The sequence below is a fragment of the Theropithecus gelada genome, chromosome 3, assembly GCF_003255815.1.
Source record: "Theropithecus gelada isolate Dixy chromosome 3, Tgel_1.0, whole genome shotgun sequence".
Lineage (NCBI taxonomy): Eukaryota > Metazoa > Chordata > Mammalia > Primates > Cercopithecidae > Theropithecus > Theropithecus gelada.
This window is the reverse complement of record NC_037670.1, coordinates 108,154,138-108,169,961: the sequence shown is the minus strand read 5'-3', so window position 1 is coordinate 108,169,961 and position 15,824 is coordinate 108,154,138. Positions and strand designations below refer to the sequence as shown.

The window sequence follows — 15,824 nt, the reverse complement described above, 5'->3', positions numbered from 1 at the left end:
CAAATAGTGTGTTTTACAGTTAAACATTTTCATAAATAGTTTTACTTTTCCGCAAGATCCCAACAATTCCTGGTTTGCACAATCCCAAACCTGGGACCTGAATATTACAAACACAGTCACAATAACTGATATCCCAGAAGGGACAAGGAGGTCTAAAAAAACAGTCAGAATTTTTTCTTTATATTATGTCCCCAGCCAGAAATACTTTGCCTTGATGTTTTCTCTTCCAAAACCTGTGAGAGAAACTTTCATCTCATGTGATAGAAGCAGGAAAAAGCCTTCAACCAAAAGAGAAAGTAGTGGGCCAGTAATTATTAAATGGAGCAATTATGGTGTTTATTCATCCTTTATACACATGATTATATCTATTTAGGGCTTTCGCCTTGTCTTCACTGCCATGCATTTATCATTTTCAGTTTCAGCCAGGAAAAGCATTTAGTTACGTTATTAACTTTTCTTACTGACGTCTACTTCTAGGCTGATATGCAGCAGAAGAAAGAACCTGTTCAGGATGACTCTGATCTGGATCGCAAACGACGAGAGACAGAGGCTTTGCTGCAAAGCATTGGTATCTCACCGGAGCCGCCTCTAGGTACTTAAAAGTGCTTCCTGTTACTATTCCTCAGAATCAACTTGTGTGGGATATACCATGTCCAGTGTTTACTATTCTTTTAAGTCTTTAACTTTTTTTAATTTTTATTTTTAAAGACATTCTGTGGCTTATGGTTCAGGTTGCATGTATTTTTGGAATTGAGGGGGCGGGAAGGAAGTGGGAGGAAAGGTTGTAGAATTGTCAGTAGTTTGCTGCTTATTGACTGATTAGATGGTCAACCTTCTCCACCGTGTTACTAGTAGATTATTTTATACTTGTTAAATGAGTTGCCACTTGGTAAATATAAGAAATCTTGGAATTTCTTATTAAATTGTTCTTTGTTTTCATTGCTGAATTCCAGCGCCTCTTTGCCAATCTAAATACTATGGATCTGGTTATGAATTTCATAACTACCACAGGCATAGAGTTAGTCCATGATGAAAATAGAAGGCACAGTGGGAAATTTGAAGGAAAACAAAATAGTGGTGGATTAGCAGCTGATTACCAAGTTTGAATTAATTTGACTTTATTGTATTTTGATTTGATTACTAATTGGCATTTTCACTGCAATGCTCCTCCTCTAATTCATTCATTCCTAGTTGATTGTGACCTCATTTTATCACTAAAGCTTGGATATTGAATTACTTGTTTTCTTTGTGTTGAAGATTACTTGTGCATATTTTGTTTATTCTGTCACTTACCTATATATCTCTCAGGTAATAGTTTTATTTTTCTTTTATCCTTTTGTTTTCCATACATTTAAGATTAATCCTAGGGTGTCTATAAAACTGCATTATATCCAGTATAGTTAAAAACCCTTTTAAAAGAACACATAAAAATAAATATAATATTCAGGTCTTTTGTTTAGAATACTTTCTTCTGAAGTTAATTCCATAATTGACTTTTATATTAAAATAAATTATCATTTACTTCCGTAATTAAACTAAGAATAAAAAGTATTCCATGTACAACAAAATGGCAAATGTTTATATCAATGTGAATAATGAAAATAACAATATATAATAAGCTTACAAATTATTAAGTATTGCTGGATGTAATTTAATACATACAAAACTAAAACACTATTAATAAGCATTTTATACTCAATCTCAATTTGTAGTAGGTAAAATAGTATGTTCAACAATGCTATAATAAGCCCCAATAAAATTAGATTCTTTTGTTTAATTTCTTTATGTTGTGGAAGACGTAACCTAGGGGATATTATATTTGACTGATGGCCCTTCTTTTCTACTTAGGAGCTGAGACACTTTTTTTTCTACTTAGTTGACATCGGATATGAGTTAGACACCTTGCAATCAATTATATTTGTGCCTCAAAATAGCCTTTGAAATTCTGTTGCATTGTGAACACTGGTTAAACACAATAATAGTATGTCCTAGTCTCCCCTACCCTATGTAAAGCCAGTAATTAAACTTTAAGAACAAAACAGATTAACATCTCTAAACCATGACCAACTTTTGAAGTATCCCTGCATTACTGCCAAGGGACCCTGGCAAGGGCCCCATTTTCATTTTTCAGTCACCTCTCCGACTTACCCTCTGAACTTACTCAGAGGGTAATCAGTGAATTAATTGTGGGACCACATGAAAATTCCTAGCTCCTTGACAGATCTGCCATTGTGTTATAGGATTTGGGCAAAATAGTTAAGCCCTTTACCCTATTAAATAAATAAAAGGAAATTGCACATGATTGAAACCAAATGGGAATCTACACTTATGTACTGACATTTGTTTCTATCCATATGTCTTCTTTGGCATATGTGATATTGAGAACCCACTGAATTGCCTGGCCTGGAGCCATCTTGGCTATTTGGTGCAGCTTCTTTCTGAAGGACCTTGGGCTTGTATCTGAAGGAAGGGGGAAAAAATTGCATTGGCTTTAGCTTTTTTCTTTTGTTATGCTTGCTGTCGGATTTTCAGCTTGTGCCGACCTTGATCTTTGAACTTGTCTCCTGTCTTCAGAGTGGCAGCTTACTTCTGTGCACATGGCAGTGTCTTCTAGAGCTGCTGGAGGCAAGGCAAGACGAGTCCCAAAGACAGTAAACAGTACAATGGAATGCAACTATTAATTAAATGTAAAAATAAAGCAGCCTGGCATTTTTCTTTGTTTTGAAAGAGACTTTTTAATTACCAGGTTCAACATTTACCCTTTCTCTATCTGTCACTTAGGCTCTCGTGGCAAATGCAGCTTTTATTCCACAGAGCACATTTCCCTTGAAATGCAGACATACAACAGATTTTTCTGACTGTCCTTGACCATTTAAAATTATTCAGAATCACTTATTTAATACTCTTTTAAGGTTTTATAGACACCCTGTTTTATTTTTAATAGGTCACATCTATACTAACAAAATAATATGAAGAATCAAAATTATCTGGATGGTTCATGCTAGAGAGATATTTGACTTGAATTATCTGGATAGCTATTTTGATTCTCCATTTTACTTTGTTAGGGTGGACATGGCCTCAGAATCCCTATGTTAATTCTGTCTAAATCATTTCAAGTTTTAATTTCCAAAATACAAAAAATTCACTGGACTTTTTTCCTTTTCTTTCCTTTTTTTTTTTTTTTAATCCCATCTCAATGTCTCCTGGCCATACAACCACTTTAATTTGGGCCCATTTGTTTTGATTTGTCTGACACTGCTCTTCACCAGTGCAGCCACTGCATTTTTTAACATGGGATACCTGTTATTTTCATTATTTAGTCCCAACCCCTATGTCTCCCTCCTCGAAATCAGTGAGCACTCCCAGTGAAGCTGGAAGCCAAGACTCAGGCGATCTGGGGCCATTAACAAGGTAAGAATTGTCCCTTTAAAAGGCCATGATGGGTGCCAATAAAAAAAAAAAAAACAGCAACAACAACACTGTTAGAATACTGTAAAATGTGCATGTATCTGTATGTGTACTTGGACATTTTATATTTAAATTTATGGTGCCTTGCTATTTTTAGTGGCATAGCAATGATCTTGAACACTAGAAATGATCAACATATATCATGCTTCTTTCAGTGGGCTCATTTAGTACCATGTGTCTTGCTTAACAAACACAAACATATCCATTAGCTTAGGCTTATAAAAGGCATGTATACATATGTAACAAACCTGCACATTGTGCACATGTACCCTAGAACATAAAGTATAATTATAATTTTTTTAAAAAGGCAGGGAGAGCAAAGATAAATTGAATATATATCCAGCTTCTTATTATCCTACTTTGGTTTTGATTTCCATGAAAGTCTTTGTGAATAGAATACTGAGATGTTCTAATTCTAAATTTAATTTTTTAAGTGTATTATTTGCTTAGTAAAATTTGACTAATTTGAAAACTCAGTCACCTAAGTATTTTTATTGTATTATTATTGGTAGTAGTAGTATCAGGATTGGCTGCTTCTGTTTAGTGAGTTCATTGCCAAGTTTGTATTGTACTCTGTAGATTCACAGATTATGTAACTTCTGAAAGTGGATATAGACATTCTGTAATTTAATCACTGAAGAGGTATCCAAAAGGTAAAGATGTAAAAAGAAGAAAGGAGAAGTTTCATAAATGTAGATGGAATCACGGTAGCTCTCCAAATCCAGCTGTCTTCGCCAGTGTTCACACATGCCGGGGTCCACAGGCAGGAATTTATGTGAGTACGGCAGCGCACCCAATTCTTAAAGGCCAGATGTCCCCCCATAGATCAAGCTGGTTGAGCTCACATGGGACGATGGACCCAATTTTTCTGCATTTTCCAATTTTTTCTGAGAAGCTACAGATCCAGATATTCAGGTGATAATCTCCTAAATGTTAAATGTTAATGACTTTTGTTCCAAGTAGTTATGGGCCAGATTTGACCTGTGGCCTGGCAATTTATGAACTCTAGCTTTGACTCTTAATTAAAAAAAATCATAAAATACTTTAATCAAGTTTTTAAAGAAAAGAAGAAACAATCATCCACAGCACTGCTGTTCTAAGAAGTCGTCCTTTTGGCTTGTCTATGTACCTTTCCAGTCCTTGTCTGTGTGCATTTCTTGCCTCCATATGTATTATTGGGGCAAAGATATAAAATTTTGCATTTTTCTCTTTCCACCTAAGGCATTAGCATAAGCATTTTCTTCTGAAAGTGCACTATTTCTATACAGGCATAGTTAATTTGGTAGCTGAAAATCTGGACATGAACATAATCTAGCATTGACCTGAGCTGCAGGGTTCTTTGCTTTTGAAACCAATATGTGAGACTGGAATTACCTTGCCTATTTCTGCCTGTTGGTGTCCTTCAGACTTGAATATTTTGTTTTCATAGGCCCTTTGGAGACCAGTGGACACTGCTTTCAATTAAAAAAAAAAAAAGGAGAGGTTTTTGAGGGCACGAAGCTGGTTTATTTTAGCAAATCGCTTTTGTGATTTGGGGCAGCACACGTCTTCTCTCATCTTTTGCTTTGAACACTTCAAAAGGTCTTTGAGGGGGAACAAAGTAAGAGCAACACAGTTGTGTAAGATCTAACATTTATTCAAGAGCTGGCACAATATAATCACATTTCTTGGGGGAGGGGGCGTCCATTGGTCCATCATTAAGTTAATGTATTTGACCATTTCTGTATCATGATGGTGCGTGTCATTACTGCTTAGCTTCAAGGGTGCAGTTGGCAGCATTCAATTCTATTACTGACTTCACATTTGAGGAGCCCTTTTGAAAACTTTCTGAAGAAAGCTGACCTATGCTGTTAGTACTCTGGGGACAACAGCAATTATTTCTTCTCAGAGAAATTTATTCTTTATTTCTTTCTCCATCTTAAGTGATTTTTTTTTTAAACTTTGTGAATCACTTTGGAAGAGGTGCAGCCTACTCCTACCCAACACAACAGTACCTTCAATTTTTTATAGGAAAGTTCTTGCAAGATTAACTAGAAGTCAATAAATAAATCTCTTGCAAAGTGCAGGTTTCATAGAAATGCAAGAAAATTTGCATTGAAACATGATAGCTTTCAGAAAAACTAAGCACAAAGTTTGCTTTAGGAGAACACATTACGAATGGCTTAGTAAATTCTGCCCTTGTTTTGAACTTAGGAAAATTCCACACAAATTTATGTTTTTTCTTTAATAAAATAAATATGAGGTTAAATTGCAGGAGAATGTTATATTTCAGTTTTTTAAAATTCCACTTTGAATGTCTTTTTATGTAGAAGACACATCTTTGAAATCAATTTATATTAACTTTAACACTTCATAAAACAGGAGACTGGGAAAATAGTTCTCTAATTCTTAAGAATATAACTCTATGCTCATAAATTTGCCTATTTGTGTGGAATTTGAACTCTTCAAAAAATGGAAAATCTTTCAGAAGATAACAAGAATTAAATTAACACATCTGGCCATAGCTAAAGGCACATATAAATTCTCTCATTCATTTGCCAAAATTTCAAACCAAAGCTAAAATTTTCTTTAGAAAGCCAAAATTAGCAAACATTTCTTATAATCCTTGTAACTAGTTAATCTGCAAATTGGCATACTCAATGTACTTTATTATAGAGAAGAAGTTAAGATAGTGCTTTTAAAAAAGTATAACAAAAATCCCTCTTACTGAATTTTTTTTTTTTTTGAGACGGAGTCTTGCTCTGTCCCCCTGGCTGGAGTGCAGTGGTGCGATCTCGGCTCACTGCAAGCTCCGCCTCCCGGGTTCCTGCCATTCTCCTGCCTCAGCCTCCCAAGTAGCTTGCTCCATTGCCCAGGTTGGAGTACAGTGGTGCAATTATAGCTCACTGTAACCTCAAACTCCTGGGCTCAAGCAATCCTCCTGCCTCGGCCTCCTGAGTAGCTGGGACTACAGCCGTACACCGCCATGCACAGCTAATTTTTATTTTTACTTTTTGTAGAGATGGAGTCTTGCTATGTTGCCCAGGCTGGTCTGGAATTCCTGGCCTTAAGCAATCCTTTTGCTTTGGCCTCTCAAAGTGCTGGGATTATAGGCGAGAGCCACTGCACTCAGCCACCTCTTACTGATTTTTAAGAGCAGTTGAGAAAATTTTAAAAAATGGGTAGAGAGTAGAAATATGTAAGTTTTCAGTTATGCTAATGATTTAATTTTAAAATTTCACTTAAAGTGTCACAATTTGTTTTGCAATTTATGCTTCCATCGTTATATCCCATTTCTCATTTACAACATATTTGTGGTTTTATCTTCTATCTCCTGATCAGTTTTGGTAGAATCAATTAATCATTGCTAGTTAATTATATTGGCAAGCAACAAGCTCTTGGATTTTAAAAGCTTGTAGAAAAGGTTAGTTTGAAGGGTTAGTTTTACTTATAAACATAAATGAAAAAAATCTTTGATATACTGTAAGCAACTGGAATCCAACATATTAAGAGGATACTATGCTATGGTTAATTAGTATTGTTTCAAAAATGCAAGGTTATTTTAGTATAGTAAAATGTCTTACTATATAATTTAGCATACAAAAAGGTCAAAGAAGGAAAAATAATCATTGCAATATGTACTTAAATTATACTTAAGACATTTAAACACTTATTCCTGTATTTTAAAATGTAGTAAACTAGTAATACAAAATATTTTCTCAATATGGTAAAGAATATTTATCTGAAACAGCTTACACTTTTTATACATAAGAGTGAAGCATTAGCACTTTATAGCCCTGAAGAACGGCTTTTGTTTAGTTGAACATGTCGCTCATCCTCAGAAAGTGGTGAATTCCTTGAAAGAAGGGACTAAGTGATACCCCTGTAGTAGGTATTTGATAAATGTTTGTTGAGTGAGGTGTGGTAGCTCAGAACCAGCAACTTGGGAGTCTGAGCAGGAGGATTGCTTGAGGCTGGGAGTCCAAGAAAAGCCTGGGCAACATAGCATCCAAGATTTAAAAAAAAAGAAAAAAAAGTTTGGCAGCCAGGTGTGGTGATTCACGCCTAAAATCCCAGCACTTTAGGAGGCCGAGGCAGGCGGATCATGAGGTCAGGAGATCGAGACCATCCTGGCTAACATGGTGAAACTCCATCTCTACTAAAAATACAAAAAATTAGCCAGGCATGGTGGTGGGTGCCTGTAGTCCCAGCTACTTGGGAGGCTGAGGCAGGAGAATGGCATGAACCCGGGAGGTGGAGCTTGCAGTGAGCCGAGATCGCGCCACTGCACTCCAGCCTCAGCAGCAGAGCAACACTCTGTCTCAAAAAAAAAAAAAAAAAAAAAATTTCTACTTGTTACCGATGAGGACACTGAGATGCGCAGAGAGAATAAGTAATTTTCTCAAGTTCATACAGAGTGTTGGTTTGCTACAGTGCTAGGTTTTTACCTAGGCAGGTTGATTCAAGTTTCCGCAATGTATACTATGCTACATAATCTCTAACAGTAGTTGATATGAGTGATACACAACCTACTCCATAAGGTTATGTGAGGATTATACAAAGTAATACTCTATAAAGTACTCAGAAAGGAGGCTGGTGTATACTAACTATATGTGAGTTTTACCAATTATTATAATTTTTTCACATTTTAATTTAGCCATTTTTCCAATGGGGAAAAATCTTTTTAGATCCTCTCGTAGAACATGTTGGTGTCATTTTCAATTTTAATAAGCATTGCCTGTATCTTTATCCAAAGTAATTATATAAAATTATTAAACATGACAAGGCAAAGGACAGATTGCAATTTTTGTCCCTATAGACCACATTCTGGGTTGCCCACTCCTTACTCACTAACCTTCAGATAACAACCAGAGTGAATTGATCTAAGTGAAAATCATTCCGCCAACATTTATTCTTCTCATTCACATGGATGGCTCACAGGGGACTTTGCACTAGGAATTTTCTCATGTTTAGTTGTAATTCCTTAGGGTTCTCAATGACAGAGGTGAACTAGAAGGTGTACTGGCCTGCAAAAATCTAGGAAAGTATACTGACCTCATAAAGTTCAGCTGGACACCACGGTATAGGCTAAAACCTGTCCCAAATGGAAGGAAGCTTTGAAAATGTTTTCAAAGTTAAAACATCTCTCGGCCAGGCGTGGTGGCTCACACCTGTAATCCCAGCACTTTGGGAGGCTGAGGCAGGTGGATCATGAGGTCAGGAGATTGAGACCATCCTGGCTAACACAGTGAAACCCTGTCTCTACTAAAAATACAAAAAATTAGCTGGGCGTGGTGGCAGGCACCTGTAGTCCCAGCTACTCAGGAGGCTGAGGCAGGAGAATGGGGTGAACCTGGGAAGTGGAGCTTGCAGTGAGCCGAGATCGTGCCACTGCACTCCAGCCTGGGAGACACAGCGAGACTCCGTCTCAAAAAAAAAAAAAATCTCGCACCATGATAACATACTGTGCAATCTCCTGTCACAATAATAACACCCATTGCATAACATCCTTAATAAAATAGTCTGAAGGGGAGGTTTCTGATGTTTGTCTTTGATGAGAAGTGCCATGGAGGGTAGTAAAATAATTAATTTTTGTCTTTTTTTTTTTTTTTTTTTTTTTACCATCTTTGGTCTTAACACCATCATTAAGTTCTACTTTAATTTTTTCTTTTTTTTTTTTTTTGAGACTGAGTCTCGCTCTGTCACCCAGGCTGGAGTGCAGTGGCCGGATCTCAGCTCACTGCAAGCTCCGCCTCCCGGGTTCACGCCATTCTCCTGCCTCAGCCTCCCGAGTAACTGGGACTACGGGCGCCCGCCACCTCGCCCGGCTAATTTTTTGTATTTTTTTAGTAGAGACGGGGTTTCACCGTGTTAGCCAGGATGGTCTCGATCTCCTGACCTTGTGATCCACCCATCTCGGCCTCCCAAAGTGCTGGGATTACAGGCGTGAGCCACTGCGCCCAGCAAGTTCTACTTTTCAATCAATCAAGACATTCAAGCCTTCCTCCAACATTTTATTTTTTAAATCTTTTTTTTTTTTTTTAAAGACAAAGTCTGTCACCCAGCCACGAGTGGTGGCACAATCTTAGCTCACTGAAGCCTCGAATTCCTGGGATCAAGCTATTCTCCCCCTATAGCTTCCTGCATAACTAGGAGAACAGGTGCATACCACCACACCCAGCTAATTTAATTTTTTTTTAAATTTTTTTTTTGTAGAAACAAGGTCTTGCTATATTTCCCAGGCTGGTCTTGAACTTCTGGCCTCAAGTGATTCTCTTCCGTCTCCATCCTAAAGTGGTGGGATCATCCTGCCTCTCCCTCCCAAAGTGCTGAGATTACAGGCAGGACCCATTCTGCCCAACCTAAAAATCTCTTACTATTATGGAAACAACACCTGTGTATTTTGTACAACTAGAAAATATAAATGAGCAAAAATAACAAAATAAAAACATCATGTTTCCACCACCAGAGATCAGCACTCTTAGCACCTTAGTGCTTATTCTTTTATATAATATGTATGTCATCATGTATAATGATAAGTGACATCTTACTGTGAAAACTGTTGAACCTGCTTTTCCAATCAAGTATCTGTATTTTTATATTTCAATGTATTTTTACCTTATCTAGTATCTACACTATCTTCACATTTCCCCAATTGACCCCAATAAAATCCCGAAGTATTTAAAATTGATGCCTGTGCTCACAATTAGCAGCATTTCTTAACCCAAAACCCTAATATTCGTAGATTTTTCTCTAGGGAGGTGAGGCCCCTGCCAAGGGTACCACAAATGCGTCAGAAGGAGAAATGTCTTCTAAAGCACGCCACATGAGAATGATGGTACAAAGGGAATGGATTAAAAGTCACTTAGGCTTTCAGCTGCATGTGTATTTCAGATTAGAAGGGACAAAGGGACAGATTTCTTCAGTGTTCTCTCTTCAGCTTGAATACTGGACCTGCATATAATTACTATTCAGTTTCTTATTGACAGAAAGCTTTGGTAAAATTTAGATACTTGTTTTTGGGCTACAATAATTTGTTGTGGGCAACTTGTCCTGTCTGCATGTAGGTACCCCCTTTTTTTTTTTTTTTTAGTGACTTCAGGAAAGAAAAATGTGTTCTGGGGCCACGTGGGCATAGTACTCAAAGGAAATCCTTAGGACCTTCACCTTTATCCACAGTTGGATTCTGCAGAATTCTTTGGAACTACATAAGCCACTCTTGACCCATTTGGGTAAAACCAGCATCATCTTCCAAGATGCTCTGATAAATCGAAGGCTAAAGGGAAGGCATAAAGGAAGTATTAGTAAAGGTGAAAAACATAATAAATAATTCAAGACTATGGGGAAAATTTAATAAGACTATTAAAATTTTGCTTATACAAAAAAATTTTGAAGTATCACTATATAAAGAGAGATTGACAGGATACTACCAGCTAATTGGACTTTGGGGAGACTGAAGTCGCTAATTCAAGGTTGGTTAAAAGTCAGTCTCTTTGTAAATTAAAGTAAGATTTACACTATAGGGTTTTCCTTTATGCAGCACAATAAGTTCAAATTTTTATATGTCATTATCTTCAGGCAAAGTGTACTGTATGTACCCATATGGTTATAGTAACACAGTAAGCATCTATTTTAGGAAGGGGTAGCTGAGCTTTCTTCTAGAGAAACTGCTTGCTTGACAGCAGGACTTCTGTGTAAGATTTTGGGAAAACATGCTCTTGTTCTATGATGGGAAGTCCTACATTTCTTATTGAATCCAGCTCAGATGGACTTCCCATGTGGCTTAGCGTGGCTCGCTTTGGAGCTCCATGTTAGGGCTCAGGTGTTAGACAACAGATGGAAAATTCTCCCACCATAAATTAAGAAAAATGCTTTTTAAAAAGAGCCTGATGTAAGTATGTATTTCACTGTTCCACTTTTATTTCTGACATCAGAAAATCTTGATCATCATTGCCTGTCCTAAGTAAGGAAAAAATTGAGGTCAGGAAGTAAAACATTTACTCATTATTTAAATTCCATCCTTTCTTAATTAACATCACTTTAATGAATGTGACAGATTGAGTGATATGATGGATTTTAAAATGTCCTTATTATTTCATGTATTACTTTTGGAAACGGCATTTTAAAAATTAGATATTTAGCGATGGCATTGACTAGATATTTTCTGTTTGGTACTATGCTTACATAATCCCAAACTGTTTTCACTGACTGATTAGTCACTAGTGATTTGTTTGACAGAGAAGACATGTGGAACAAGAGTTCAGAGAAACTGTGGGACTCAGGAAAGCTCTGTATTCTGGCTTTGAGCTTTCTCTCCATCTTAGAGAGAAAAGAAAGAACATGAAAATTTGAGTTCCAGTGCAGTTGCTTCAGGGACTAATTAAAGTTACTAAGAGAAGATGGCTGGACTGCTTTTGTTTTTTACCACAAATCAGCAATATGTTGAGCATTTAAAAAATAATAATGTACATAGAGACAGGGTCTCGCTATGTTGCCCAAACTGGTCATGAACTCCTGGTCTCAAGTGATCATCCTGCCTCAGCCTCCCAAAGTGCTGGGATTATAGGCATGAGCCATCATGCCCGGCCAGTAGTCACCATTTTTATTAGATAAGATATGCTTTCCTTCTTCAGTATGGAAGTGAATCTGAAAACTCTCCTGTGACCATGTAGTGACATCACACTGAGTAAGACTAAGTTTTCCCTAAGTGCTTTGATGGATATTAAGGGAGTTAGGCAGACATGCCCTGATTTATTATTTCATTTTTTAATAAAAAAGTAAAAACTGTTTCTTTTGGAATCAACTTGCCCTCACACGTCACGGTCATCTACAGAAAATCCAGGTAAAGAATATTCATTTGTTCATTCATTCATCAAGTCATTCAGTAAACAATTGAGAATTTATCGTCTATCAGATACTATACTAGACCTTCAAGGAATATAAAGATTCTTCTTACTTCTAAAGAACAAGTAAATTGACAGATTTAATTTGAATCTAAGGAAATGTTGCTGTATAGTTACAGCTCTCAAATATGCATACTCAGAGAAGAGCTCAATGGTAATGAGGACTTTGGGGTTATTTTGCAGAAGATATATGGTCATCTATGTGATTGCCTGGGGTTAGAGTACAGAGAGGTGAGAGGAGAAGACAGAATCCTGGTTGGAGAATGCCTGTCTTTATTGGAATGGAAAGAGCAAGGGTACTGCCAAAAACACAGTGAGAGAGGGAGGAAAAGAAATAAGATTTTCAGGGCCAAGAAAACTAAAAAAAGACTAAAGACTATGCCAAGAAGGAGCCAATAGTGACCAAAATGAGAGAGAGCAAAGTTAAGGAACAAGAACTGACCATGGGATTTGATGATTTGGAGGTGGTTGTCGTCATCATTATCATTTTTTGTTATTATTATTAATGCTGTTTTATTTTCATAGGCTGAGTTCCTGGGAGCAAAACTAGTACAGGAGTAATTCTATTTTTTATGGTTCCTGCCACATATTGGCATATTACTTCCCAAAGAACTTTACTAATTTAAATGCTGCCAACAGTGTATGAGAGTGCCTTAGCCACACTGAGTGTCAGCGTTATAAATGAGAGATTTGTTAAATACTGCCTTCCAAATATTAATTGAACATCTCTTTCTTATAGCCAAAGACTAGAAAAGGTAAGAACAAAAACACTCTTTAAGAAATAATTCTAAGGCTTTCTGCTCTGAGGTCTAATAAAGATGGAAAGAAGAATGGAAACCACGAACTTGCTTGTTGGTAAAAGCTGAACAGGAAGAAATTAACCACTCATCAGAGTGCAAGGTCTATGCAACACAGACATTATGTCTTTCACTCCTAAGTTACACTTTCAACAGATGGCCAAGGACTTTTTAAAATTTTCACTTCTGTCTCATAAACTGAAGCTGAGCAAATAAAATTGAGCCAATGAAAGGGGAATCTTATAAGAAATTAGAAAGTAATGAATTGGTACAAGGCTTAAAATACGAAATTCTGCTTGTCTCTTTGTAGGTTACTGCTAGTTTGAAGAATTTTGATATTTGTCTATTCTTTTTAAAAAATATTGAAAAACAAATTGACCCACAAATTATAAATTAACCACTACATGGTAGGCATTTTTGGATAAGATGCCAGAGGCTACAATGTTTTTGATATGTTCAAGGTTAAATAAGTGAGTGATTATTTTCCATGTTGGGAAGCTTCTGTATTTTGAAACGAAGTTAGGAAATGTGACCTTAATTGGCATGTCCAAAACACCCAATCCAACCCTGGGACCATGGAACCGTAACAGTGGCCTCTGAACACGTAACAGGGCTCCTATGAAACAGAGATCAGAGATCCCACTTACACAGACCCTCAGAAAGTTAACCTAAGAAATCAGTTGAAACTAATCAGAGCAGCCGAATGCAACTCATAAAAATAAGCAAACAAACAACACCAGGATGGTTCCCCAGCGGGGAATACTAGACAGAAATTTAATTGGTAGAGTTAAAGAAAGATTGTATCAAACAACAAGGGCTAGGTTGGTCATCCCAGGAATTCCAGAAAGGGGAGACTTGGGTAGCAGTGAGGATGATGTCTGGTCTTGGGGAGAGATGAGGTCATGGTGGGGTAGGGCAGGGGAAGCTGTGGTAGTTAAACATTCAGCATCACCTACTCTAGTCCCAAAGATACTGCTGGACATCTGGCTTCCCAGGAAGCTGGGCTTCAAGGAGAGAAGACTTTGTCAGGCTTATATATTTGTCTGCCTGGTTATTATTGTTCTCACAACAAATTGCTAAGTTGGCATCTAAAATATAGCAATCTTATAAGACCTAGTGGACTAACTCAGCCACCTAAGTCCAGTAAACTAAGCACTGAGGAAAATGAATTTAAGCCCAGATCCTACCCCCTCCTCCAAGACCAGGTCAAATGGAATCTCTAATCTTTTCAGTGGAAGTGTGTCTCCCTGCTGTGACTTCCAAAGGATGATGAAAGTGCAGTTAAATGCCTGGCTGGCTGGCACGCAGCAAACACTAAGTGAAGGGAAATTATAACGATCACTGTTCTTAATCTGTCTTTCTTATGGCATTTATTAATATTTTCAGCTCATATTTATTCAAACTTTAAACTGTGCCAGTCTCTGAGCAAGTGATGAGAGCTACTTTCTTCCTTGTAGATGTTAGCGGTATATTATTAGGCATAAATATTCATATGTCTCATTTCTTTTACCAAAATGTAAAATTCTTAAGTGCAAGTTCCATGTCCCTCAGCATACATGTGGTACTGCAGGGTAGGGGAAGCTGTTGTAGTTAAACATTCAACATCACCTACTCTAGTCCCAAAGATACTGCTGGACATCTGGCTTCCCCCTCCTCCAAGACCAGGTCAAATAGAATATGGCAAGTTTTGCCTTCAGTCTTGTTCTACTAAACTATATATATATGTTTTCGCTTTTTTTTTTTTTTTTTTTTTTTTGAGACAGGGTCTTACTCTGTCACCCAGGCCGGAGTGCAGTGGCATGATCTCAGCTCACTGCGGCCTCTGCTTCCTAGGCTCAAGCTATCCTCCCACCTCAGCCTTCTGAGTAGCTGTGAACACAAGCGAGCACCACCATACCTGGCTAATTTCTGTATTTTTTGAAGATGCAGGGTTTCGCCCTGTCACCCAGGCTGGTCTTGAACTCCTGGACTTGAGCAATCTGCCTGCCTCGGCCTCCCAAAGTGCGGGGCTTACAGGCGTGAGCTACTGCGCCAGGCCTATTTGTATATGTTTTATCTCCTCATAATAACTCTAAGTTCCTTGAACATTTTTTCAACCCTCTGTTACAGTATTTTGTATTTTATGTTCTTAATAGATGTTTTTTGAATAAGCGAATGAATGTTCCTATCAAAATCTTTTCTCCTCTGCATGCATTGATTCAGCCATTCCAGAAATGAATAAAAAATAGAACTATTGTAGTATACAGGGTGATTTCTATATCACCATCATTTTGTTTTCAGGGATACAATTACTTGATAAAATGGCTGGAAAATAAGATCTCTGCCCCATTGGTTAAATAAATTATTCTAACTGGAGAAGAGAAAGTTAAAAGGCAGTTGAATAATCATCCTAGATTTTAAAATATCAGACAGAGAAGAATGTTAAAGGGCCTCGATGCCTGCACCCTCATTTGCTGGGAACAAAAGGAGATTTGCCTGATGACACAGTGAAGCCATATCCAGGACACAGACCTCCCACCCGGGGCCAGGCATGGTCTTCTCTAAAATGCTGCCATCTGCAGGGAAGCTGTCCTCCATGGTTTACACAGAAGGAATTCCGCAAATGTATAATACATATTTCTAGGCTATTCCTGGAAACACAAACAACCTTTGCCCATTTTGCATATTGACCTTAAGT

General features: G+C 37.4%; 1 protein-coding gene across 5 annotated transcripts in view; it reads left to right on the top strand.

Annotated features, from left to right (window-relative positions):
• Window positions 1-15,824, top strand: part of DYNC1I1 (dynein cytoplasmic 1 intermediate chain 1) — a 319,991-nt gene that overhangs the window by 37,729 nt on the left and 266,438 nt on the right. For 3 of the 5 annotated variants that reach the window (XM_025379447.1, XM_025379445.1, XM_025379444.1), the window contains exons 3-4: window positions 478-592; window positions 3,321-3,411. In XM_025379447.1, coding sequence (XP_025235232.1) covers window positions 478-592; window positions 3,321-3,411 — 206 coding nt within the window. Of the gene's footprint in view, window positions 1-477; window positions 593-3,269; window positions 3,412-15,824 lie in introns of all 5 variants that reach the window. The other 2 variants (XM_025379446.1, XM_025379443.1) reach the window with 1 other exon arrangement.